The 26,309-nt window shown below is 40.8% G+C and overlaps 1 protein-coding gene across 2 annotated transcripts in view; it reads right to left on the bottom strand.

The window, feature by feature from the left end:
* Cpne4 (copine IV) overlaps nt 1-26,309 on the bottom strand; it is a 467,949-nt gene that overhangs the window by 44,768 nt on the left and 396,872 nt on the right. For both annotated transcript variants that reach the window (XM_013505812.1, XM_005406839.2), the window contains exon 8: nt 1,575-1,673. In XM_013505812.1, the coding sequence (XP_013361266.1) occupies nt 1,575-1,673 (99 nt within the window). The remainder of the gene's footprint in view (nt 1-1,574; nt 1,674-26,309) is intronic.

The raw sequence follows: 26,309 nt of genomic DNA, 5'->3' as shown, positions 1-26,309 counted from the left end.
AAGAGACCTTTCTAGAAGTTCCTGAGCCCTCTTCTCTGCTGTCCCTCCCTTCTACTCCACTGGGGCAGTGGACTCTGAGATAGGAATGATAAATACCATTGCTTCTCGGCCCTTTGGCTAAGATCAAGTGAAGATTATAAGTACCTTCTGTTGAGTTCCCCCAGAGGTAGATTCTTAGGCTAGGACATAAGTAAAAGCAGGTCCTCTGGAAGGTAGTACCAGGAAGCACCAATGGAGGAGTGGGGAATTAGAGGAGACAGCCAAGGAAGGGCGTATTATTAAGTCAGTTACTATTGTGGACAGTGAGAGTTATTTCTTCTAGTGAACTCTGGAAAGCTATACAGAGCACGAACCTCAGAGTTCTCCCATCTTAAGGGCAAGAAAGCTGGGGTATTTATACTTCAAAACACATTAGTTGCTTTTTGAGGGGAACCTCTTGAACAGTATGAGACCTCCTTACACACTGCCTGCCTGCTTTGGATACAGGTGAGAGAGGCTCTAGCAGCCAGGAAAAGCTCTCAGGCAGAGACTCAGGTACTGTGATTGGAAGATGTGAAGGTAGGAGGAAGCCTGTGAGGTCAGGGCCCAGGTGACAAGGCACGTGTGTCTGAGAGAAACACGGGGTTTAGGTCTTGGGGTAGGCGTAGCACACTGTGTCTCTGTGGCATATGGTCGGGTTTGGGTACGTGTCTTGGTATCAAAGATGGAAGAGTGAAACTATGGAACTACAGGAAAATCTGGTTTGTATAATAAAATTTGGTAGATTCAAATAATTTCTCCCAAGCATTAGATGTGTTACCCATGTTACTAAGTCACATAAATGTAGAACTGGGAGGAATACTTCTGCTAACAGCCAGTTTTTTGGAAGTGCTGGCCAGGTGCTCGTTTAACCTTCACTAAGTCCAGTGAAGTAGGGATCATTCTCACCACTATATTTGAGGTGCGAAGAATGAGATATAGAAAAATTCAATTACTTTTCCAAGACTACACAATTAAAGGAAACTAGAAAATTTCTTATCTAACCTCTCTATTTTACTGATGGAGAACTATCATTTGGAGGTAATGTTGTAACAAAAAATGCCTCCCCCAGCCAGGATACTTCAAGTTTTTAGTTGCCTAGGTAATAGATTTTGTTCCAGTTCGGTTGCTTTTGACTGCTAGAAATGGCTGGTCTTTGTGATGCATAGCTGGTCACTGTGACACACATTGTATAAACCAATCGCCAATTGACAAGCCACTCTGCCTCTGTACTTCCTGCTTGAATATCTCATATAAGCCCTACAGTACCAGAGATCGGGGCCTGATATTCTGGGAAGGATCCCGATCAGTGCCCATCAATGTAAATAAATCTGCCTCCAAGTCCTGGGTATCGTCACTGTGTTTCTGCTTGCCATTGCAGTGTCTGGATCAAGGCCACACAGCACCGTGGGTTGGGGTTGTGCTAAATCTCGTGTCACCACACTCCTTTATCAGGAGACTGAACCATGTATTTATGTTTTGTCTTTGTCATTTGTAACTGAGTGCTAAGGATGAGTCATAGAGAAGGGTCGGGGTAACATGGGTGGTTTGTGTACCTGCTTCCCTTCCATTGCTCCTCTCATCTCCTTGAACGTTGAGGTGAATTCTCCAATGAAGTCGTGCTTTCCGTTGGAGTCCCAGTCCCACACTATGCACTGCAAACGAGAAAAGAATGACCTGAACTTGATGAAAAAGGTAGGTGAAAGTCATATGGTCTGGGAGAAAAGCCCAGTACTCTGGGGTTGTGACTTGTGGGATATAACATCCCCCGTGATTTCTCCACTCTTTCCTGGCCTTTGTGGCCACAATCCCCAAACAAACTTGTGATGCAGTAGTGACTACAGTGATGTGTGCATTTTTCAGATAAGGCCAGTAAGACCCACAGGACATAAGTGCTTGCCAATAAGACCATCTAGTGAATTACAACCCAAGATCTGAAAGCAGGTGTCCTGCCTCTGATTCTGATGCTCTTTTCCCCATTGTGGAAAGTGTCCCTGGTTTACAGCCGCAACCAGATGCCTGATTACCTGAGCCCGAGGCTTCCACAGTGAACAGCTTCTGTCAGGGACTTAAATGGGGTCATACTGATCACACTTTTTTTCTCTCTGAGAGCAAAACAGCAATGCCGATAAATGAGTAAGAAGGCAAAAAAAGTGACACTTTTACCCACATGAAAATGGACAGAAGATGGTGAACAATAGCCACATCGGTAAATATCAGGCATCCATCATATACAAGCTGTGACTGTTCACTTCTAACAAGAAAGCCCCTTCTAGAATTGTTAAGACTAAATTCTGGGCACCCAAGCAATGCTTTGCAGAGTGTTGAAGTCAGGAGCAATCCCTCTGCTTGGTCACATGTCTATGTAAGGAGGAAGTTCAGTATTTTTTTTCCTAGGTGAAGGTTTGACTGAGGTCTGAAAGATTTTAGATACCACTTCTCCACTTTAAGCCAACGACTGAGTGCGACAACGAAGTCACACACAACTAAGATCAATACAGCAAGGGGGCCTTTTCCTCAGAAATTTCCCCTATAATACCAGGGACCGAAGAGAGACAGCCTGGTCTTCCCTCCGGGTACAGGTCCTATTGTCTGAAAACTTGATTGTAAATCTGTTCCCAGATCATGTGCGATGTCTCAGAGATCTTCAGTGAAACAGAAGCCATGATTAAAAATATGCTAAATGTTTAAATAAAGAAAACTGATTATAGTAAAAGTCATAATGCCAAAAATGATGGGATGTGTGTTCAAAGAGAAGGAGTATTTTGAGGGAGATTAATGGAAATGTGTCTTTTGCTGTAATAAAATTTTTAATTTAAAAATTTTCCATGCTTTTCTATCATGCCTCATTGATCAAATGTTCATAGCAATTTCTGTCAAATAGAAACATTATGCTCTAGTCTCATCTGCTTTATTCACTGGATCTGGTACTGTGTGACTTTTGGATCTTCGTCAAAGTCAAAATGATCATGAACGGTGGACATTTTGAAGCAATTTAGGACATCGGGGCAGCCAAAACACCACAACTAAAGACCTCACGAAAGAGGACTTCCAGAACTGCCTCAGAAGTGGCAGAGATGATGCGATAAGTGTGTTCACAGTGAAGGGGAGTACTTTGAGGGAGCTTCATGGCAGTGAGTCGCTTACTGCAATACATTTTTAAAATTTGTACATTCACCATATTGTTTAATCACACCTCACATCATGTCCAAAATGAAGTATGAATTTCCTCTGAAATGTATTCCTACTGATTGATTTCTGGTCACAGGGGATTCCACCAACACACATCCAGTTGCTTCACACAGGGAACTGGGCACCATTCCTACCACTTCCCCTGACCAGGGTCCTCTCCACTGTTTCTCCGGACTATGGGTTGACACCAGCACTTCTTTACCTACTGCTCCTTCCTAGCCTGGGCTACTGCAACTGTCTGCTGGCTTCCCTTGTACTGCTTCACTCCAATCATCCACTAATTATGTTAATTACCTGCATGGAATACAAATGAATAGTTTAATAGGTCTTCCAAGGTATTTTATGATATGACTCCCTCAATATCTCCAACTTTATAATCTATGCTTACAATATTTTACAGTGTTTTAAAATGGTATGTTATAGGAGTGGAAAGCATTTGCTGAGTTCTTTCTTTTTAAAGAAAAACTAATTCCTCAGCTTCTATCTCTGAAGAAATTGTTAGATAATTCTTTTGCCAAGAAAACATTAATAAATGTCTCAGTGAGGAAGGAATGAATCAGAATAAAGCCGAGTGGAAGAAGTTAAACAAAGGGAGTTAGAGCATTCTGGTGAGAAAAGGAAGGGCTGAATGGTGACCAGAGAAGCAGAGGTGAGACCCAGGGGTGTGGGTTAAGGAGAAATTAGGGAATGTTTCATCAGAGGGCTGAAGACAGACTGCTACCACGTGAATCTTTTTTAAAGATTTGTGTTTGCAGTATATAAGTGTTATATTTGTTTTGGGGAATGGATGCTTTTTCATCCCTTTAACACCCTCTCCCCACTCTGGTGTGGATCTTGAATGACTCCAAAGGCCCCTATGTTAAAGAGTTGGTCTATAGCCTATGGTAGGAATGCAAGACGGTGGCCCTTTAGGAGATAGGGCCCAATGGGAGGAAGTGAGGTCACTGAGGACATGTTCTTGAAGGAAATATTAGGACCCCAGACCCTCCTTTTCCTTTCTCTTTGCTTCCTGGTTGCCATGGGGTGAATAGGCCCCCTCTGCCATGTGCTCCTTCCATGCTGTGCTGTATCAACAGAGCCCAAAGCAATAGGTCAGCTGAGAAGGGAAGATAGTTACAAATAAAACTCAGAATTGTTACTCAAGAGAAAGGAAGTAGAAGCAGCCTTTTAAACACTCCCCTGCATTTGCAAACTGAAACCTCCACAAATGTGGGCCAAAATAAACCTTATCTCTAAGTTCTTTATCTCAGGTATTTTGCCGCAGTGACAGAAAACTAACACAGAGTCCAGGATTGCGGTAGGAGAAAGTAAGACAGAAGAAACTTTGGAATCTGCGGTATCTCTTTTTCTCCCTCCCCCTCCCCCATTAATTCTGAGACACCAGTGAATGCACTACCCACAAGGGCACTGTGAAGATGGTGACATGAAGATAAGAGAGAAGGCCATGCCCATGTTTTAGAGCAAAGCAGGCCAGAGAGCGGTGTGAGCTGGCCCACAGCCATGGCTGCAAACTGCGTGGGAGCAGGAGGGTGGAGCCAGAGCTCCACAGGTGAGTCCTAGGAGGGGAACTCCGCAGAAACACCGCAGGGGGTTTAACTTCTGCAGCAACATGGAGCTGAATTCATGTTCTTTCATTTAGTTTTTTGACCATAGAAAATTAGATAGTTACAATTAAAACTCAGAATTGTTACTTAATTTATACTTTTTGATCATTATATGTATACTCAATTGGCAGATGCCGTAAATAAATTACTATCATTTGAAGGTCTGAAAATTATTTTGGTTAATAAACTGACCCTGGAGTTTATAAAGTTAACTTCTAGTGTTGTTACTAAATGCACCTGGTTTTCCTTCCAATCACACAGTAGGACTGCACTTCTTTGTCCCTTTGGGTTTGGCAGTGGCCATCTGGTTTGCATTGTCTGGTGGAATAAGGAAAAAACAGCATTTTCAGAAGGAAGATTTAAGAGCTGCAGCATGATTTACAAGTTTCATTCTCCCTATGCCTTGGTGAGCAACAACATCGTAGCTGTTCTGAGGCCCTCAGGGAGTGAGCTGTGGTGGATGTGTGTGTATTCAAGAAATAAACCCCTGCAGACCTCAGCCTCTGCGGTGATAACATAACTGAGCCAGTTGACTTCCGTTGTCAGCTAGACTGGATGAAGAGGCCCCTGGAGAGGCGTCTGCATCATGTGGGTGCCACACCCATCAGTGGACCCAGGAAGAAGTGTGGTTCTTGAGATCTACCCTTCATAAGGTTCATAATTTGTCCTCAGTGAGTACAGACGGAGTATCTGAGTCTGTGCTCAGAGACTTACCTTTCCACCTTTTCTACTTATGAGGAAATAAAAAGGCCAAGGGGGCAGATGCAAATAAGAGAAAGGAAGTAGAAGCAGCCTTTTAAACACTCCCCTGCATTTGCAAACAGAGTGAGGCCCATCTTCTTTAGGAGAAGGGGCATATGCCCTGTCAGTCCTTCTGTGCCCTCTTACATTTCCCTCACTCGGGGTTTAGTCACTCTGCCTCCTTCAGCTGCCAACCACAGCACTCAGGATGTTTATACTCTGTTCTCTGACTGAGGGAGAAAGCCAGTGACCACTGAACCTCCCTGAGCTGGGAGAAGAGCCAGGTTTGAGGGTGCTCCCTGGGGGCCTCCGCAGCAAACAGCGCAGCTTGTGCGAGAGCCCTGTTTCTTCAGTCTTTGGCATTTCCCATCGCAGCAGTGGCAGATTTTTTTTTTTTTGACCTTTCTCAGAAGGGATCCCAGAGGAAGGAAGACACCGTGAAGCAGACAAACAAAAACACTGCTTCCCTCAAGCTTTGTCATGAAGCTGAAATATGACAGCTCTGATGCAGCTGACAAAGGAGCGCATCTTGGTGAAAAGTAAACAGATCAACCACCCTGCAGAAAAGCAGTCAGAGGCAGAATTCTGGGTGTGGATCCATAAGAAGGCCTTGACACATCTGTGAGAGCTCAGCAGCTTAAAGTTCCCTCCAAGCCAGAAACCCTCTCAAATCCTTGTGTCTCACAAAGGAGTTTAGGTGCAGAATCTGAAAGTGTTGAAGTTCAACTAAGGATGCACTCAACTCAGCTTACAGAAGAGGAAGATGCCAACAGAGACTTCTGCAAGGTCACCCAGCGCCTCCTTGATTTCACCACTGCCACACAAGCAGCAAGTTGTAATAGTAAAAAGTACATGGTGCTCACTGCATGCTGGAAATTACTCTGAGCACTTCACACATATCAAACTTGTATACTCACATGTAGAACAATGAAATTAAACCCTTATCACATACCAATTCATCATAGTTCAGTGATATAAACACAAGCCCTCAAACTACACAATTCTAAGAAGAAACACAAAAGTTTCTTGACCTACTTCTTGATAATGATATTTTAAATCTCACCCCAAAAGCACAGGTACTTTCAGTTTCTCACATAAGAGAAACAATGCAATACTGACACGTGTGTCTGATTTATTTCACTTATGATTATAATCCCAAGTTACATACATTTAGTTATAAATACCTCAAGTTTATCCTTCTTTATGGCTGAGTAGTACTCTACTGTATAAAAACACATCTTTTTTATCCCTTCATTGGTTGATGGGCATTTAGTTTTTTCCCAAGATTTAGCTATTACAAACTGTGGTGTTATAAACTTGGGTGTGTATATATTGTTCTGGTGTGACGCTTTTAATTTTTGGGGGGTAGATACCAAGAAGGGGGAATAGCTAGGTTGGATGGAACCCCTAGCCCTAGTAATAAATATTGTGAAAAAGGAAAAAATTGTTCAAAAGGAAAGGGGAGTTGGGGGGGTGAATGAGAAAAAAAGAGACAATAGGAACAAAGCTTTGTAAATAAGGAGGGGTAGGCGGGTTGAAGGGAGGGGAGGGAACTGGGAGGAAAAAAAAGAGGAACTAAGACATACCATGTACAGATACGTGTTCACTATGATGAATGTGATCATTACATATATCTAAATTGTGCCAATAAACAATAAATACAACAAAAGTAAAAAAAGCACAAACAACAGAAGAAAGTAGAATTATGTCAAACTAAAAAGCGTCTGCACAGCAAAGGATAAAATAATCAACAAAATGACGAGGCAATGTATGGAACAGAAAATATTTGCAAACCATGTATCTTATAAAGGTAAGGATTGGCTGACAACCTCTGGGAGGGCCTGACACAGTCCAGGGAAAGGTCTTCAGGGGAGAACCGCGGCTTTTCTGAACAAGAAGAGACTCTGTCTGTGGGCTGAAGCTCCTGCCCCTGCCCTGGAATTCCCATGCTGTCCTTCCTGATGGCCTGTCCTCAGATTGCAGACTGTCCTCGCCAGACCTCACGAATCTCATCAGTGAGCTTGAGATAAACCTCTTAATGTGTACACATCCTTCTGCTTCAGTTTCCTGGGTGGCCCCGACTGAGGCAACTTTCCTCACCTCCTCCCTTGCTCTCAGGTACTTACATTAGCAGGGAGCTTTCAGTGACAGGTCCTTTCTTGTGAATATTCCAGCATTTACTGGACGTTAACTTTGTCCCCCACACTGCTGTGACCCCTTGCCATGTTCTGACTCATTTAATCTTCACAATATGCCTACCACTACTATTGTCACTTCCACTTCATAGATGAGGAAACAGAGACACAGAGAGGTTAATTAGCTGCTGCTGTCATAGATTTGAGGTGTTTCAACAGAACTCTGTGTTCACATCAGAGTTCTAAGGATCAAAATATGACAGTGTATAGTAGGCAAGTGTGAGCTGTCCAAACGGCAATCACAAAACAACATCGCTGCAGATTTTAATAGTTAAAGATATCCATTCTTCCTAGTTGGCTTTTTACTTTTTTAACATAACAACTTGTCATCTGTCCAGATGAAGTAGGAATCGATCAAACTTCTCCTCAGTTGCTTGTCGTGTCTCCCCTCCATGCTTCCATTGTAGTCTGCTGATATCTGCTTCAAAACTTCCCCAACTACATGGGGATTTTTACATTTATTTTCTCTGAATATAGTGAAGCAACTGAAGGCCATTGTTCCAAAGCACTGGGCAGTGGTTTATTTCATTTATTCATTTATTTATTTATTTTTGGTTTTTTGAGACAGAGTCTTGTTTTTCAGCTCAGGCTGGCCTCAAATTCACTATGTAGCCCAGGATGGCCTCAAACTTCTGGTGATCCTCCTACCTTAGCCTCCTCCTACCTTAGTGCTGGGATTATAGGTGTGCACTATCACACCCAGCTAGAGCGTTCGTTTATGAGTCTAAATCCCCCACCTAAAAGAAAATTCTAAGTACTGAGATTTTTAAAAAATCAGGGTTTAGCATAGTTCTTGAGTGCAAGTAAGACCTCAGATAAATGTTTAATGAATAAATGGAAAAGGCGAACTTGAGTTGATGGCACTTCTCTGGGTATTTGGCCAGGTCTCCATACCGCAAAGGTAAGGTATTGCAATAACCTGATTAGTTATTAAAAGAGACAGTCAAAGGGGACAGTATGCTCTGCATGGGTTGTAGGCACAGGACTGTAGAAATGGCACAGCTTTTAGGATGTAAACACAGGTTTCTTGGAGATGGTAAGCAGAAATCTGTGTTCTAGTCCCACCTCTCAGGATAATGCTGTGAGACATCGACAAACTTCTCAAATTAAATACTTTGTGCCTCAGTTTCCTTTGGTACAAAATGAGTAACTGGGAATGAGAATTGGGATACACATTCCCTTAGGTCCTTTCCAAAGCCAAAATTCCTGTTATATGGCACTGTGTCATTGCATATCTTTTTGTTTCTTTTTGTCTTTTTTAACATTTCACTATGCAGTGCAGACTGGCCTTGAATTCACTTTGTAGCCCAGGCTGACTTCAAACTTGCAGCAATCCTCTTCCTAACTCAGCCTGCCTAGTGCTGGGAATACAGGCAAGCACCACCATGCCTGGCCACTCCCCCCACCACCACCTTTTCTTCATTGCATATCTTTTTCCCTCTTAAAATCTTCTCATCCAAAGGCTGAGGCCATCATATTAAACAATAAAATTGTTGCCTATTTACCAATACTTGATTAACATAGTACCCCCCCCCCTTTTTGTTTTGCTGTGTGTCTGAACATGCACATCTAAAGGTCACTGGCTTATTGTCTGCTGGTGAGATGAGAAGGTCCATTTTCCCAGATTATGATTCTCAGTATACTGAAGCAATTGAAGGCTATTGCTCCAAGACATAGAACTAACACAAGCCTAGCACTTGGCTGTGAGCCTGGTTGTATTTCTTCACAGCCAGGGCCCTTTACATTTTACCACATACAATTTACTTCTGTCAGGCATCTTTTAAGTGGCGAGTATTTTTTTTTTACCTTTTATTTTTAATAACCAGTAAATTTAAGAATGTCTGACTTCTCTCAGGGCACAGACATATACTTTAAAATCTCTCTAGGCATTTGTTATGTTTTAGATAAAAAAATATCCCCCAAAAGTACTTGGAGGGTGATTGGATCATAGGGATGCTATATCTGGGTAGATGGGTTCAGTAGCTAAATAGTGTATTCTATTAGAGGTGGGTCCTGGTAGGAGGTGGGCCCCTGGGGGGTGCAACCTGGAAAGGTGTATTATTGTCCGTGGCTCTTCCCTTCCTTCTCTCTACTTGTTGGCTGCCGTGAGTTGAGCACCTTTCCCTCTGCCACGTCCCTCTGCCAACCTGTCTGTCTTGGTGCCTGCCGACCATGGCTGAAACCTCCAAAACTGTGAGTTAAAATAAACTTCTCCCTTAAATTATAGATGTCAGATATTTTGTCCCAGTAACAAGAAAGTAACGAAGGTAGCACTCTAAAATTTCCCGCAATGACTAACCTAAGAGGAGCTTCACTGGGCTCATATAAGGAGGAAGTATAAATTCAGATCATCACAGTTAAATCAACAGAGGGTCGGCAATGTAAGAACCAAGCTGTGCAAAAGGCTGAGTTCGGAGGACCTCAAGTCTGAGGCCAGTCTGGATAACTTAGCAAGATTCTGTCTAAAATACAAAAGGATAAGGAATGCAGATCAGTGACAGAGTGCCTCTGGGCTTAACCCTTAATAATGAAAACAAAACAAACAAAGGAAACAGAAAAGAAAGAAAGAAAAAAAGAAAGAAAGAATGAAAGAACCAACTAAACTGTGTTTCCAAATCATTCTATCTAGTGGCCTTCTAACTGTAGCATTTGGAAAATAAAATGATACCCTATTATTTAATGGCAATTTGAAGCAAACACATCTCTATCTATTTGTGAGAACTTCATCCACGATGTAGTATCTGGGATGACTTCTTTCTTGTAAAACTTCAGTGATGACATTTGATACAAACTTATTTTACTGGTTTATCAGCATCTATGAAGGACTATCAGCATCTATGAAGAAAAATCGCATATATTAGCTTTTTGGAGGTTGTGACTTCCTTGTTTTGTACATGGAAAGAGGGTTCCAACTTCCTTGTTTATCTGCCCTTCATTTAATTAATTCTTCTTCACTACAAGACTGTCAGTAGCTCTCAGACATCAAGCTGGCTGCTAGGAAGGGAGTTAAAAGTAGCTCAGGTGGACTTCTGAGGCTGGCAGAGTAGAATGCCAGATGGACTGAAGACAGGAATCTTCATAATAGGGGGTGGATAATGCTGGATTCTGTGAAATTTTAAAGAGATTTAGGAAATACTTTAGGAAACTATGGAGAATGTGAATAGAGAGAAGAATTTCTCAGCTCAAGATGATGTAGATTCATCAGAATCTACAGAAGGGGTGGCAGCCTCAGTTATACCCATCTCTGGGCTTCACCTTTGCTGGACTGGTGGGCAGGACCAACTGCTGGAAATCTGTCTGTGCAGGAGCCTGAGCTCCTTCTGAGGGACTCAGCCCTGGGTGAGGAGAGCCGGTTGACAAAATGGGTCCAGGAATAAGGAGCTGAATGCTGGAAGGGGCAGATGAGGCTGTGAGAATTGTTTAGGTTTGTACCCAGGCTCATGTCTTGGTTCTGTACAGGGAGCTGTAAATACAGGAGGCAGCTTTAAAGAGAAGTTTCCACAAATTAGCAGGTTTTACATGGGTCAAGAGAGCAGAGGGAGAGACTTTGATGCACTGGGAGCCCCAGAATTCACCTGATGGGTGAGATGCATCTCCATGCATGTGCAGGGTGCTGCTTGGAAGCTAAAGGTAAACAAAGGGTGGGTTCAACAGCATTAGGGATATCTGGATGTCACAAAGCCACTAACACTCACACACTTAGGTATCCATGCATGACAGTGGCAGCAGCAGAGGAAAAATGGTGCTGAAATCTTTGAAATACATGTGTATGACCTTCCTTGGCTCGAAGGTTAATGCTTCATGTGACCTTCTGGTACAGTGAAAGCAGAGAAGGACCCCCAGCTGGCACTGCATGCAGCAGAAGCGGGAGGTGACAGACAAGGCAAGGGAGGCATGGAAGCTTAAGCGACTCATGACTTGTGGATGACCATGTCCAAGGAGCTGCTTGAAATTTGCAAAGAATAATCAAAGGGTTGATTTTAAAGGGGTTTCAGAAGTCTTGCTTTCATTGATGGAACTAGATCAAGTAAAATGCAGATTCCACTACTATGTTTGTTTAAGAACTATTCTAGCTATCATGTGTGTTTCAATTCCAGAGCAGAGCTCGTAAGTGAGGTTGTGCAGTCATGCACCACCCACTTTCCCTGCCTGGTCTGGTTTCATTTGCTGACCCTGGCCTCAAGAGAAAACACGGTGCATTGAGTTGCAGTGCTGTGGGGACAGCTCTGGGCTGGGTTTGGGTGAAACCACTTTTATTACCTGGAGCATGTGTCCAGACTGGTGGAGCCTGCGCTGCCCCTGAAGCTCAGACCACGTGTTCACTTGACGCATAAGCCCAGGCTCTTTGCAGACTTGGGTCAGCACCAAGTACATCAATCTCTCCTTTTTATCTTGTGCTCCCCATATATTCTAGACTCTGGCTGTGGACTTTGCTATTTGTTTTTTAAAAATCTGCCATCAATGTATACTTTGCTTTTATCTTGCTACCTTTTTATTAATGGGGCAAAATTTCCTCTTTCAAAATTCAAGAGTTGGTTAAATATGTCAGTACCTCCCGGAGAGGGGATATTTTAATGCAGAGGGGAACTCGGTAGTGGTTTGGTCTGGTGGAAACAGCAGGATTCGCACAGTCATTCAGAAAACCACTCAAAACTCTTCCCTTTTACTAGGTAGAATTGTGTAGTCATCCCCTAGTCTACCCAGTTTATTCACCTCTAAGGTGAGGATCATATTCCTTTCCCTCCTACACTCACGCACACGCACACACACGGTTTCCTAGGGACAGAGTGATAGGCATTGCGCTGGTTATGGGGATAAAGAAAGTGCTGAGATCCTTCTCTCAAGACACTGATGATAGAGTGCAGACCGGCTTGCATTAGCGGAGTAGTCATCAACATTTTTTAGGAACTTAGTATGCATAGAAGAGCTTGTTAAATTTTAGATTTCCAGGCCCTATCTTTAGAGAGTCTGATTCAGATCTCTAGAGTGGGCCACAAAAACTCACCAATTTAGATGCATTTGCTCTCTAGACACTGACAAATACTAGACAGAAAACCCAAGAGGCCACGCTCTGCGACTATGGTGGCAGTAGTTACAATTATATCCTGGTGCACGGTCTTTTCCAATTCAATCAAAACCCAGCTACAGACAGAAAACAACATTCAAGGGTGATCCTGGACCCTTAATGATCATTCAGTAAAGTATTGCTGTAAGTGTATACTATTGCTATAAACAAACAAAATACTAAATTCCCAAGTTCTTTGTTGCTATGAGCAAACAAAATTCTAAAATGTTATACTCATGGAGCCAGATATCACAAGAGATGTATGGCCCTGGGAGCCTTGGTTAGTTCAGATAAGTTTCAAAGGCTCCCAAATGCTTGTCCAAACCTTTTAACCTCACACCTCATTACACTTTAGGAGGATGGAAACTCCCAAGGTGTGTGCATACAGTAAGAAAGCAGGCTTTGACCATGACGTACGCCTCAAGCTTTCAGGGAAAGTGCTGTCCTCATTATCAGTCACCCTGCACTGGTTCAGCTTGTACCATGCTCTTGCACCAACTTTCCAAGTGTAAGACTGATCTGAGAACCTGATATTTGCTCTGGAGATTCACATGTTTTTGGACTCAGAAAACTTGCTTCTGTGAATTGAAAATGTGAATATAATCTCTAGTCAGTGTACAGATATTCAAGTCAACACAAGTCAGTTTAGTTGGCTGTTGGGGTGTGATAGTATAACTACTTTTAACAATGGATAAAGCACTGATCTTGAGTTCTGGAACATAAGGGTCTCTCCTTTATCTTTCTCCCCCACCTCAAGAGGAGTGAAGCTCTTCTTCCTACTCCTTCTCCTCCTTCTCTCTTTGTCTCTATCTCTCTATGTACTTCTTAAGTCTACTTTGGATGAATTCAATCTATTCTACATAAATGACTGTGGACCTCCTATTTTATGATTTTCTTTTATTCATTATCAAGCCTTTATTGAGTACTTTACTGAGTACTTCTGCATCAGAAAATGAGCTATGTACAGTATATGGAGGAATAGAAAAAAGATACATAAACATATACAGTGATAAAAAGACAGAAAGATAAATGGATTATTCATTATTTGCATAAAACTTATAGTCCAGTGGTGAATACAGACAGTAATTACATAAGAAAATAATAAAATTAAAGTAGGTACATTACAAAAAATCAGTAAATATTGTTTTGATAAACAAATGAATGAATGAATGAAACCAAAATGTAAAGAAATCTTTCATGCAAGGATCTTGGAGCACTTTTCACTAATGCTAAGTAGTAAATCTCTCCAAATATTTTGGAATGGCAGTGAAAACTAGCATAGAGATCCCTATTTCACTTAAAATTTAGATTAGGAACATAAGCTGTAACCTCATAAACTTAAATTACCCTAGAACAGAAAAGTTGTTCCAGCCCCACATCTCGATAATCTGAGACATAGTACCTATTATTTCTGCTATGAACTGAAACAGAAGTCTGCCCGCATCCCATGCTGGACCACCTCAGTAAGCACAAGGGCATTTTGGAGGAAACAATCTCAGCACCCTGAGATACAAAAATAATTGTTCCACATAGTCGTCTCAGAATGACTATTACCTGTTTTGGGTGTAACTTCGTATAACATTCACTTTTCAGGGGGTATAGAATGATCCCATCTAGGGACAGAAAAGATTAGACACAACAGTCCTCCAGTCTGTTCTACTCTTAAGAATGATAGAAAAACCAGGTGATTTTCCTTTCCTTTGCTGGAGTCGCGCATACCATCACTGAGATCAGATCTGATCAACCTTGGCGATAACCACAGGACCTCAATTCTCATTAGCAGAACCACACAGGTATAGATTCCTTCTCTCCTGTGTCACTGCATCTGTTCTCGATAAGCAATTGCTCACCAAGGTAAATTCTGCTAGGGATCAATTTTAGAAGGTAAATTCTAAAACCATCCTATTTTATCTCCACCAAACTCCAACAAGTGTTGATCTTTCCCCTAGAAACATCAAATTAAACTTTTAAAGTCACACAATCTGATCTGAAGTGAGGGTCAAGATTTCCTAACTCTACTGAAAAAGGTGAACTCCAATTGGCTATTGAGCCCTGAGTAAATGCCCCTGGACTGAATGGGGGTGATGAGTGTGATGCAGGCTCTGAGTCTTGGAGGTCAGAGGTCATGACCTCCCAGTTCTATGTACAGCACCTGTATAAGTGATGCCTAATAAATATGTGCCCTTTGTTCTCTCAGCTTATTTGTTCCTAGTATGGTCAGTGTTTGCCAGGAAGTCACTGGCTAAGTGCTTTAAGTACAGCTCTTACTCCTCATGGCAAAGCTGTGGGGCAAGGGTTGGTCATCACATTGTGGTAGAAATAGAAGTCCAAGGATGCCAGGGAACTTTCCTGAAGCTGTCAAGTAAAAAGTGGTTAAAGTTGATTTGGACCTTGGGCTCTTGAGAGTCTGCTTTTCTGTGCACACTGCCTATTTATTTAGCATTTCACTGGGCATCTGCTATATTTTTTGTAAATTTTCTGCTATATTTGGGAACTGATCACAGACAGTTGAGACAGGACACCATCTCAATATTTTGATGAATTCAGTTCAGCCCAGATTTACCAGGCCCCAGAGCATTATATAAATTCTTTGGTTGGATTAGCTTTCTGTAAGCAATTCAGAGATGTAAAGTATTTTAAACAGAGGAAAACATAATCAAGTAGCAATTTAGAAAGACCATTTAAAACCGTTAAATGGAAAATAAGGGAGTGAGAAATTCAGTGAGGGCTTGAGGTCAGTCTCTGACACTGAAAGAATTATGACAGTATTAAGGAAGTGGAAACTGTGGGTCTCAAATCTTTAAGTAAATGTTGAGGCTGAGGGAGAAGGAAAGGAGAAAGAAGAAATCAGAGTTTACTCTCAAACTTCTGGCTTGGGTAACAGTACAGCATTCACCTATATGGGAATCACAGGAAGAATAGGTCTGATGGCCAAAGGATGGTTTGGTATTTGACCATGAAAAGTCCACATTCTTGACCTCTACTAAGCACTGTGATTCTCTGAACCCCGGACAGGTAGCCATTGTTTCTTCTAGAAAAATGCCTGTCTCTGCTTCTAAATAAGTCCTGTTACTCCTGGTTTATTGATTCCTGTAATTTGATGCCTTCAATTGGGTCCCCAGGAGGAAAAGACACTTAAAGAAGGGAAAGGAACAGATGCTTCTATTTGTATGGCTTAATCGGTCTGGAAACCACAAGCTGGCAATGTGGGATTCTCTGACAGCCAGGAGGAAATCTTGGCACAACCAGGCAACTTGATTACTCTGTATTTTTAACATAAGCTCATTTACTTGCCTCTCTTGTTTAATTATTGTCTGATACAACCATCATAGGTGTTCAGGACTTGGAATTTTTTTTTTTTAATGGAGCAAAACATCCTAAAATCACGGGGAAGTTAAATGCTTCTAAGCAATTACAGGGGTCCACACAAAACAGTTTGCTGCTGGCATTTCCTAAGCCAATTAGACAGATTGTTCCTCCATCAGACAGTATGAAAGGAACGAGGATTTTCAGCTGAACTCATAAACATTGTTGTAGACTCTCTTACTTTATCACTATTAATCTTGATTCCCCTGTTCTGCTGGCCCTAATGTTTCCTTGGCTTGCTTGGGATGGATGTCTAATATATCTCTGAGTATAACATCATCAGGCATTTGATGTTTGAGACTTTTTATGGCCTATCTAATCCTTGGGTTGTTCTTGCTTATGGCTTTTTTAGGCAACCATCACAGCTGAACCAGATCAGGGTCCTACCTGGGTCCTTTCTCAGAAATTGGCTTCTGCCTGGAGCCTCATGTAGTCTTACTCAGCCACTAAATAACTAAAAACTAAGTTTGAGATAATCCAGTACTTCTTTTCTGGAAAGGTTTAGTTTCTTTAATTCTGTTTTTATTTTTGTGATAGGGTCTCTGTATTACTGGAAGCTTATTTTCCATATAACTTAGCCTATCTGCTAGATTATGATGCTTACTTACCCAGTGTGAGTTAAACAGTTTGTAAGTTTTTGGATGAATAAAAAAACCAAAAATTTACACTACATTGTTAGGCTACAACTGCTGCCAGTGATACTCTATTTGTCCAAAAGAAGCAACTATCTTCTTCCAAACAATAATTCTTCCAGGCAGACTTTTGGGTGGAACACTTTCCTAAGAGATATACGGACTCAATTCAATGAGTCAGCCAGGAAGACATCCTATTTTTTCCATCCAGATGGAGTCATACACATACTTTCAAGATGGACAAGCAGAGATTTGGGATCTTGACAGTGTTAAGCAGGATTACTGACCTGTCTTATCACGCTTACTACCCAAGTAATTTAAGTTTTTTTCTCATTCCATTTCCATCACTGGACAGACCAATAGCTTTATATGCCTTTGAGGAGATGAAAAACATCTTTACCTGATAGTGTAAGCCCATCCATTTACTGATGGGAATGGGCTTCCTTGTAACTACTTTGGAAGGCCAGCACAAGCACTATAACCTAATTAGATGTTTATTCTGGCTATCATAACATTCAGTGTATTTTCTGAGGTGAGTTTTGATAGAAGAACTCAAATTTCCATCTAAATTCCATTTTTTACATCAAGGTTATCATTTGAAAAACAAAAATCAAAATTTAATAGTCCACACAGAAGCAAAGCATTTTACAAGTTCATTTCACAGAGCACTAGTTCTATGGTTTATTTTACGGAGCACCAGTTCCATGGGAGGTTAACAGGTATGAATGAAAAAATAAAAGAACTCATCCTCAAATATGTTTGGGTTACCCTAAGATAATAGAGCCATTTTGTCTGTTGAAGGAATTGTAAGAGCCTTTGAAATGCCAATGTGCAGGGCACACTTATCAAGATGAAATAAACAAGCCAACAAGGGTACAAAATGTAAGAAGACACCCATTCTCAGGGCTCTGCAAGTGCAGATTAGTGCTTGCATGAAACTAGGAGTGACTTCCCCTTTAAATCTTGCACCTTATTTGCCATACCCTAATTAAGGTCCTATTGTGTGCACCATGAATAATTCTCAAGATTAGAGCATAATGCAGTCTTCCTCTACTTTTTTGGCCAAGGAACATGTGTGTCTCTCTGCATTTAGGTAATTTATGAGAATAGTTTCAGCAAAAATAAGTTTGAGGAATACATTTACTCTCTTCACTCATATAATTAATGCTGCTGAGTGCCTGCTATGTACTGAATAATGGCAAGACACTGAGGATATGAAAATGAAGACAGTTCCTGTCTTTCAAATGTTGAAATATAGCAGGAACAATCAGCCTGAGTAAACGAGCCCTAAAATTTAGTAAGTGGTATGTTGGAGAGTGAGATTGGAGTAATGGCATCTGGCCTGGCCAGGAGTTCAGGAAAGCCAGCAAGGATTTGTAGTGGAGCTGAGTAGGGAAGCTAGTTTAGGAGGGTGGCTAATCAAGCATGATGTAGAGAGGGTGAGGTCTCCCGAGATGAAAGAATGGCAAGTGTGTGTTGCAGCTGTGATATGAGAACCCACAGTGTATTGGGGAAGTACAAGTGTTGGTCACGCAGACTGAGATGGGGCTGGGGGAAGAGAAAATGTACCCAGAAGTCAACAATCCTTACAGAAAGGATATTTAGGAGTTCATTAATAGTGACAAATGGGGGCATGAATAGTATAAATTTGATCTATCTATCTATCTATCTATCTTACATTAATGTGTAACCAGAAGGGTTTAAGACACATACAAGAATCAATAGAACTAGGAAGAATATTAACATCTCTACCATGGTTCACGGGGCTCTGGGGCTCCATACTTATGTCTCTAGCCTCGTTTCCTTTCCTTCTCTTCCCTTCTTATGCTCAGGGCTTTAACCACACAGGTATTCTTTCATTCTTTCACTTGCCTCAGGCCTATGGCACATGCTGATCCTTCTGTCTGGAATATTTTTCTCTTTAACTTTCTGTAGGCATTGCTCCTCAAATTTCAGATGCCCCTTCCTCAGATCTCAAACTACATTTAGCTTGTTATAAACTTTCATCTTTCCCTTCATGGGTGTCTGGGACTGTATGTTTTTAAATTACTTGATTTATTTGTATCTTCTCTAAAAACTGTAAGTTAGCTCCACAGGTCAGCAACCACTTCTATTTTACTTAAGCACTCTATTCCCAACAGCTAAAATAGAACTTTTTGTATTTAGGTGCTTAATAAATATTTGTTGAATGACTGGGAGAGTGAGAGGTAGTTAGCTCTCCTGTAGATGCTTTTGTTCCTCCTATACAGTGGAGGGTAGCTATTGGATGGGCTCTATTTCCTTCATGTGACTAGTGACCTCCAAGGACTGGGGTGTGTGTCAGCCCTGGATGGAAGTAGTTAAGCATGAGGCGTGCTTCTTCCATTCTGTCTTCTCATTCACCAAGATGGTGATGAGGCTGCAGGGAGTTTTAAGACTGCGTCTCCAAACCACTATATGAAAGCTGCCTGCGGGAAGCTCAAGTAGATTTTTCTTGCCTTGGAAATAAACCTCTGTTTTACTAAGCCATTGAGAAATGGCTTTACTTTAAAAATACATATAAATAATGCTTGCAAAAGAAAGGATGAAAGATTAAAACACGTCCTAGATCTCATTGGAACAAAGTTGGTTATCTAGCTCATGATACTAAGGATTTTCAATGACATTTAATGAAAAGGAGCTGGGAATTAGTAGAAATTTTGGTGCCATATTTGTGTTTTCACCGAGTAACTATACTGCAGAAAGACTGCAGCTTTCATTCCAAACCATGAATTTGACTATTCTCCCCTCCTCCAGTTGATTTCAGAGTCCCAACTGGACTGCTACAATTGAATAGCGGCAGGCTGAATGGATAATATCCAACTTTTAGAGCCAGGATTTTTATGCTGACAATGAATAAAACTATATCTGAGTAACCCCAGTGTTTTACCAAGGTTCAGTTTTGTTTTAGTGTGCAATATATTACATTAGTGTAATCCTCCCATTAAACCAACTTCCCTTCTTCCTTTCACAAACACTTTTTGAGAACTGACCATGGGTCAGATATTGGCAATAAAATGATGGACAAGTCATGGCTTCACCATCATGTAGCCCACACTCTACTGCAAAGACAATTGACAAAGTAATTACAGTACCATACAGCCACTGCAGAGCACATGCAGGGTGGTATGGGAATAGTTTTCAGGGCCAGTGAAACAGATACTATCAATATGTCCCACGCATATGGCACATTGGATTCCAGATATCCCTTCTCTCTCAACACTCAGCCCCGACGTCTCTGTTGGAGGACTTTCCTGAGGCTGTCAGATTGCTTTCACAGCTTAGATAGTGTTGAAGTGCTTGAGACAGCCCTGATGCAGTGACTGACACACAGCAAGGTTTAAATGCCCAATTCTGAGGTGTGACTACACTGTTTTCAGATATCCTCAGCAAGACTGAGCCAACATTCACTCGCTTGAGATTTTATTTTTTGATATCTTATCTTGCTTTGTCTTTTTTCCTTCTCTGCTCCTAATTCACCCGTATTCTTATCAGTTACTCCTGGAAACACTTTAAATGAATCCTTGGCTCAGGTTGGCTTCTAGAGGGCCCAGCCTAGGAGAAGCATCTTACCTAGTCCAGAAGGCAGGGAAGATTTCTTAGTATCAGGCAGATGAGTGGAGTCACTGAGGTACACAAGGAGTGGAGGAAAAGTGGGTAGTCAAGACATTCAAAGTTCCTCCCAGAAAGAGCACAGTTGGGTACAAGTTGCTTTCCTGAGTCCATCTTTCTTTCCCATTTTAGCATGTGTCAGAGTAAGCTCATACTCCCTTTAAGCTTTTTGCTGGTGATAGAAAATCCCTATTTTCTCATGACTAGCATTTATCAGAGGACTTTTAAAAACACAAGACAAAATATATTTAGTCCTTCTTTATAGACAGATTCATTGCCTGTATTAGTCTGAATAACGTCTTGGCATAAAGGGGACTGGGATAGCCCATTATACACAGTAATATAAATTATCCTCGGTAGGGAAGATCCATGTTCATCAATGCTGATGTGTCTGTGCCATCAATTTAATAGCTGAATGCTAAGGACCATTAAATTTAGTACTGTTTGCCATGCCATTATGTATAATAGTGCCCAAGAGTAACATGTAATTAACTCTATGACTGATTGACAAAGTAAATTTCAGGGTAATCAGTCATATTGTATAAACACTTGTCACTGGGCTACACGTGGGATGAGAAAGTTGACTTGTGATGTTTTAAGACTTTCCTGTCTAGATTGTTGCTCTGGGCTTTTGTGACACTCAACAACTACAGGAACTGTATTTTCAAGTGCAGATTTAAAGCTGGTTGCAGCACATTAATATTCAGTCTAATCTTGCTGTTTAGTGAAATCTTTTGCTTGTGTCCCTTATGGGCTGGACCAAAAGATCTCTCCATTCTCCATCTAGACTACTGTTCTCTTTTCAGATCTTCCACATTCACTTTTTCCTTTTGCTACTAGTTTCAGCTTTTACTTAGTTTTCTTCTGTTATTTGCCATGAAAACTAATAATTTATACTCTTCAGCAATAGCTTTCTCTTACTAAGGCTTTTTGTAACTCTCCTCTTTGCAATCCCAAGGAATGAGAAACACTTCTACATTAACTTCACTGTGAAGAAGGATGGATGAGACCAAGTCAGAATTTCCCTCTCATGCATGGACTGTTTTGTAAAGTTTACAGTGGCCTGGGGGGCGGGCATTTGCTCTGCTTGTGACAGCTGTTACACCTTCATAAAGTCCACGTTCTACCTATTTGAAAGGAAGGCCGAGAAAACCATCGCAATTCATTCGAGATAAAAATGGCTAATGGAAAAATATGTGTAAATATTCAGGTCACTATGCAATACTTGAATATGGTTGCCTACAGAAATTGGGCCTCTGTGATTACCTGAGGGTCTTCTTTGAAGTCAAGGGGCATTATTTCAAGTATTCTTCATGGAGGAGAAATCAAGTCCTCAGAGTTGTGAAAGAGGATCTGCATAGCTGTCTTGGCATGTCCCTGGGATGGCAAATACCTGACACTGGCATTATTATTCATCCCCACCCCCTCACTCCTCTCCTGTCATTCTCTTATTATTATCTGTCACAGACATCACTAATCAAGCACATCTTTTCCTCAAGGATAAATCTTCAGACTACACTTCAACTCAGCATCCCAGTCAGTCCTTATGTATTGATTAGAGCTGGAATAAACAAACCTGTCTCCCATTGTTGGTCTGACTCTGATGAGTCAGGATGCTGTATGTCTAGGACACACTGATGGCAGGATGGGTGCTAGGAGGCAAAGAACTACTTGAATGTCATCACCTTACACACTGGGGTACTTGAATATCATCACCTTTCCAGAATGAAAGAGGGAAAAACGATGGCTGAAAGTGAGCTCTGTCTTGTAAGTCAGACATTTTAAGCTTTGTATGACTCTTGGGTTTATTTCATATTTGTTTCTCCTGATATTTAGTGATATTTGGTTCAAATGATCTGGCCTTGTCACAGGTAGGCGATCAAGTACTTGGATCAGATTTAAGTGGGAAGCTGGGTTACCTAGGAAACAAAGGGCATCTGAGACTGCTAATTAGGCAGTCTGGGTCCTATGGCTCAGCTGTTCTCACTTAATTCAAGATTCTTCCTCCTAATGACAACTTTAGTGATCTTGGCTGCTATTTTACTAGATAAGGTAACTTTTCCTTTTGCTACTTGCCACCACTACCAAGACCATACCTAGCTAGCAAGAAACTACTTTTTCACAGAGGCTATTATTCCATCTCTTCCTCCCACTTCTCCTTCTCCCAAGACCACACATTTTCCATAACAAGTCCTCCTAGCTTTATATGTCACTAAGCCACACATCAGGAATCAAATGCCAAAATTTCCAGATGACTCAAGACCCAAAAATCCCATGGGTGAAATGATCTGATCTCCTTGGCATGAGTTTCTAGGAGAGATACAGAAACTTGCCTTTCCTCTGTCATTGCCTCTGGAGCTTTGATCTATGAAGAGGAGCAAATTGGCAGGCATGGGCCAACTAATGTCCATATCTGCACAGTCGCCTTGGCAGCAAGGTGTGCTGTAATGAAGTGTTGCTTTGACACGGGATTCAGAACGGAATTTGTAAGCAACACTAGGCAGCTGCTCTTGGACAATATAATTTGGTATGTAATCCAGTTCAGTTGAAAGGTTCAGACACTCAATCACTGCTAAATAGACCATTGCTCTTGGGGTCTCTCTGGCCATGAACCAATAATTTATTCAACAGGTTCTTTGTGATCCCACTTATTGAGGGTATCTGATTAGTCCTTTGGACTCTGAGTCAGGATTGTACCAATTATTTTTTGCAAAGCCCAAATGTCCCAATCAAAGCAAGGGCCTACTGAGGCTTACCATTCAGGATGTATTTTTTTGTTTGTTTGTTTGTTTTCTGGTACCGGGAATTGAACTCACGACCTCGCACTTGCCAGGCAGGCACTGTGACCCTGAGCTAAATCCCCAGCCCCCATTCAGGATATATTTTTAATTAGAAATAGAACTACCAGGAATCCCACCACTGGGGAGATATATATATATTCCAAGGAATTGAAATTGGTATGTTGAAGAGACATCTGTACCTCTATGATTATTGCAGCACAATTCACTAATGCACTTTTGGCACAATTATGGAATCAACCTACATGCTTATTGATAGATGAATAAAGAAAATGTGTATTTATATTGATCAGAATATTTAACTAAGGCAAAATACACAGAGATTGATGAAGGATAAGTAGAAGGAGATGGGAGGATGAATCTCTTGCAAATGGGAAATGGTTTAGGAGACTAAGGGTGAGGAGTGGGAGGGGGTGAGCAGAATAAAGATATGCCATGTATAGGAACCTAATAACCTTGGTGAATACAAACATTGTATCACATAAACATAAGCTAGGATTAATAATATCAACAAAAATAAAAGGGGGAACTAGAGGAGCATATAGGGAAGGAGGAGGAAAGAAAAAGTGACTGAAAAACAGGCTGCGTTATGTCCACACACCCACTCCCCAAGATGACTGTAAACTGCATGTGTTGCAAACACATGCTAATAAAAAGTTTTTTTAAAAGAATGAAATTTTGTCATTTACAGAGACATGGATAAAACTAGAGGACATTATGCTGGGTGAAACAAGTCAGGTACAGACAGACAAATGCTACCTGATCCCACTTATATGTGGGAGCTAAGGGTTGAGCTTGAGGTAGAGAATAGAGCAGTGGCTACCAGAGCCCAGGAAGGGTCTGATGAAGACAAGGATGAGAAGAAGATGGTTGATAGCTGTAAGGATGCAATTAGACAAGAAGGATGACTTCTAATGTTCTAGAGCACCAATGTAACTATGGTAACAACAATTAATTAAATATTCACAAATTGTTGGTAGAGATAAGTTTGAATGTCCATAAAGTAAATGAATGATGTGTGCAGTGATGTATATGCCAATAATCCAAGTCTGACCATTACTCATTATACCAAAATGCTACATTGTACCCCATTATGTGTGTCAATTAAAATATATTTAGAACAGAAAAATTGCAAAGATTTTGTACACTAAAACAAGGATTTATTTTTAAACTCTGTTAAAAGTTCTGTGGATTTGACCTGGTGGTTGGCACATCTTTGAATTCCTCCCTAGTCCAGTGTAAAGAAACACAGATCCACTTTTATTCATATGTCTTGCCTTTGGGTTTATACTGATTTCAGTCCAAGTCACTGGGCGACAGGTAGATCAAAGGAATAAAGAATAAAAGACAGAAACATACTGTTAAGGAATAGAATCCATTTTATACAAGACTACTGTTATTTCAATTATTAGTTTACTCTTTCAACCCAACAGTATGCTCTCGAAATGTGTTTGGTGGGCTATTAGGAACCATGACATGTTCAAGTGAGTTTAACAGCATGCTCACTGCCCTCAAGACACTGTCATTCACTAGGGAAAATAAACACACACTGGGAGTAACTTAAGGCCAAAGTGAAGTCATGTGACAACTCATTAAGAAGTGCAGAGAAAGGTTTGTGTGAAAACAAACAAGAGGAGTGATCTATTCTGTGTCCTCAGTAGACATGAGAACAGACACTGTTTCTTACTTGTCTCTAACTTGTGCTGGGGAAAAGCGTTTGTGTTTAATGAATGCCTGGATAATGGAACTGAGAAGAAATATAGAATGGTTTCCTCTAGAGGAATTTTGAAGTGCATCCAATATTACACTATTTCTTGTGCAACTGTGGTTCTGTTCAGAAAGTCTTTGCCTATGCCTGTGTCTTCAGGAGTTTCACCTATTTTATCTTCCAGCAGATTAAGTGTTCAATATTTAGATGTTTGATCCATTTTTATATTAATTTAGTACACAGTGGGAGATAAGGATCTAGATTCAATCTTCTTTAAGTGGACAGCCAGATTTGCCAGAACTTTTGTTAAAGAAGTTATCTAGGTTTTTAGTCCCTGTATCAAAGAATAGGTAGCTGAAAGTGCCTGGAGTTGTTTCAGCATCCTCTTTCTCTTCTCCTGATCCATATTTTTCCCATAACATGCTGTTTTCATTACTGCAGTTTTGTAGTATAACTTGAAGTCAGGGATTGTGATGTCCCCTGTCTTGCCTTTGTTGCCCAGAACTGCTTTTGCTATTCTAGGTATTTTCTGGTTCCATATGAATTTTAGGATTATTTTCTCTGGGTATCTGAGGAATGCTACTGGTATTTTGACTGGGATTGTACTGAAGTATATAAAAGTTTTCAAAGTATGCTCAATTTCATTATATTCGTTCTTCCTTACCAGAAAACAGGGCATAGCTTTCCATTTTCTAATATCCATTTTTATCTCCTTTTTCAGAGTATTGTAGTTTTCGCTGTAGAGGTATTTCACTTCCTTGGCTATGTTAATTCCTAAGTATTTCATTTTTCTTGATGCTGTTATGAAAGGTAATATTTCTCTAATTTCTGAGTGAGTATATTATTGGTGTACAAGAATGCTATTGACTTCTGTGTATTGACTTTGTGTCCTGCTATGCTACTGAATTTGATCATTAATTCTAGAAATCCTTTGATGATTTTCATGGTCTTCTATGTAGAGAATCATATCCTCTGTAAATAATGATAAGTTGACTTCTTCCTTTGACATACACATCCCTTTTATTTCTTTTCCTTATCCAATGGCTCTGGCTAATGTTTCAAGAACTACATTGAACAGTAGTGATGATAATGTATATCCTTGTCTTTTTCCAGATTTTAAAGGGAAAGCTTTCAACTTTTCCTCATTTAATATTATGTTGGTTATTGGTTTGTCATAGATTTTTTTCAGACTGAGATAAGATTTTTCTATACTTATTTTCTTTTGGGTTTTTATCATGAATGGACGTTGGATTTTGTGAGGCTTTTTCTACATCAGTTGAGATGATCATGTGACTTTTGCCCTTGGTTGTTTATGTGGTGTATAACATTTATTGAATTTTATATAGTGAAAGGATTCTTA

The sequence above is a fragment of the Chinchilla lanigera genome, unplaced genomic scaffold (assembly GCF_000276665.1).
Source record: "Chinchilla lanigera isolate Chin_1 unplaced genomic scaffold, ChiLan1.0 scaffold00100, whole genome shotgun sequence".
Lineage (NCBI taxonomy): Eukaryota > Metazoa > Chordata > Mammalia > Rodentia > Chinchillidae > Chinchilla > Chinchilla lanigera.
This window is presented reverse-complemented; position numbering and strand designations above follow the sequence as displayed.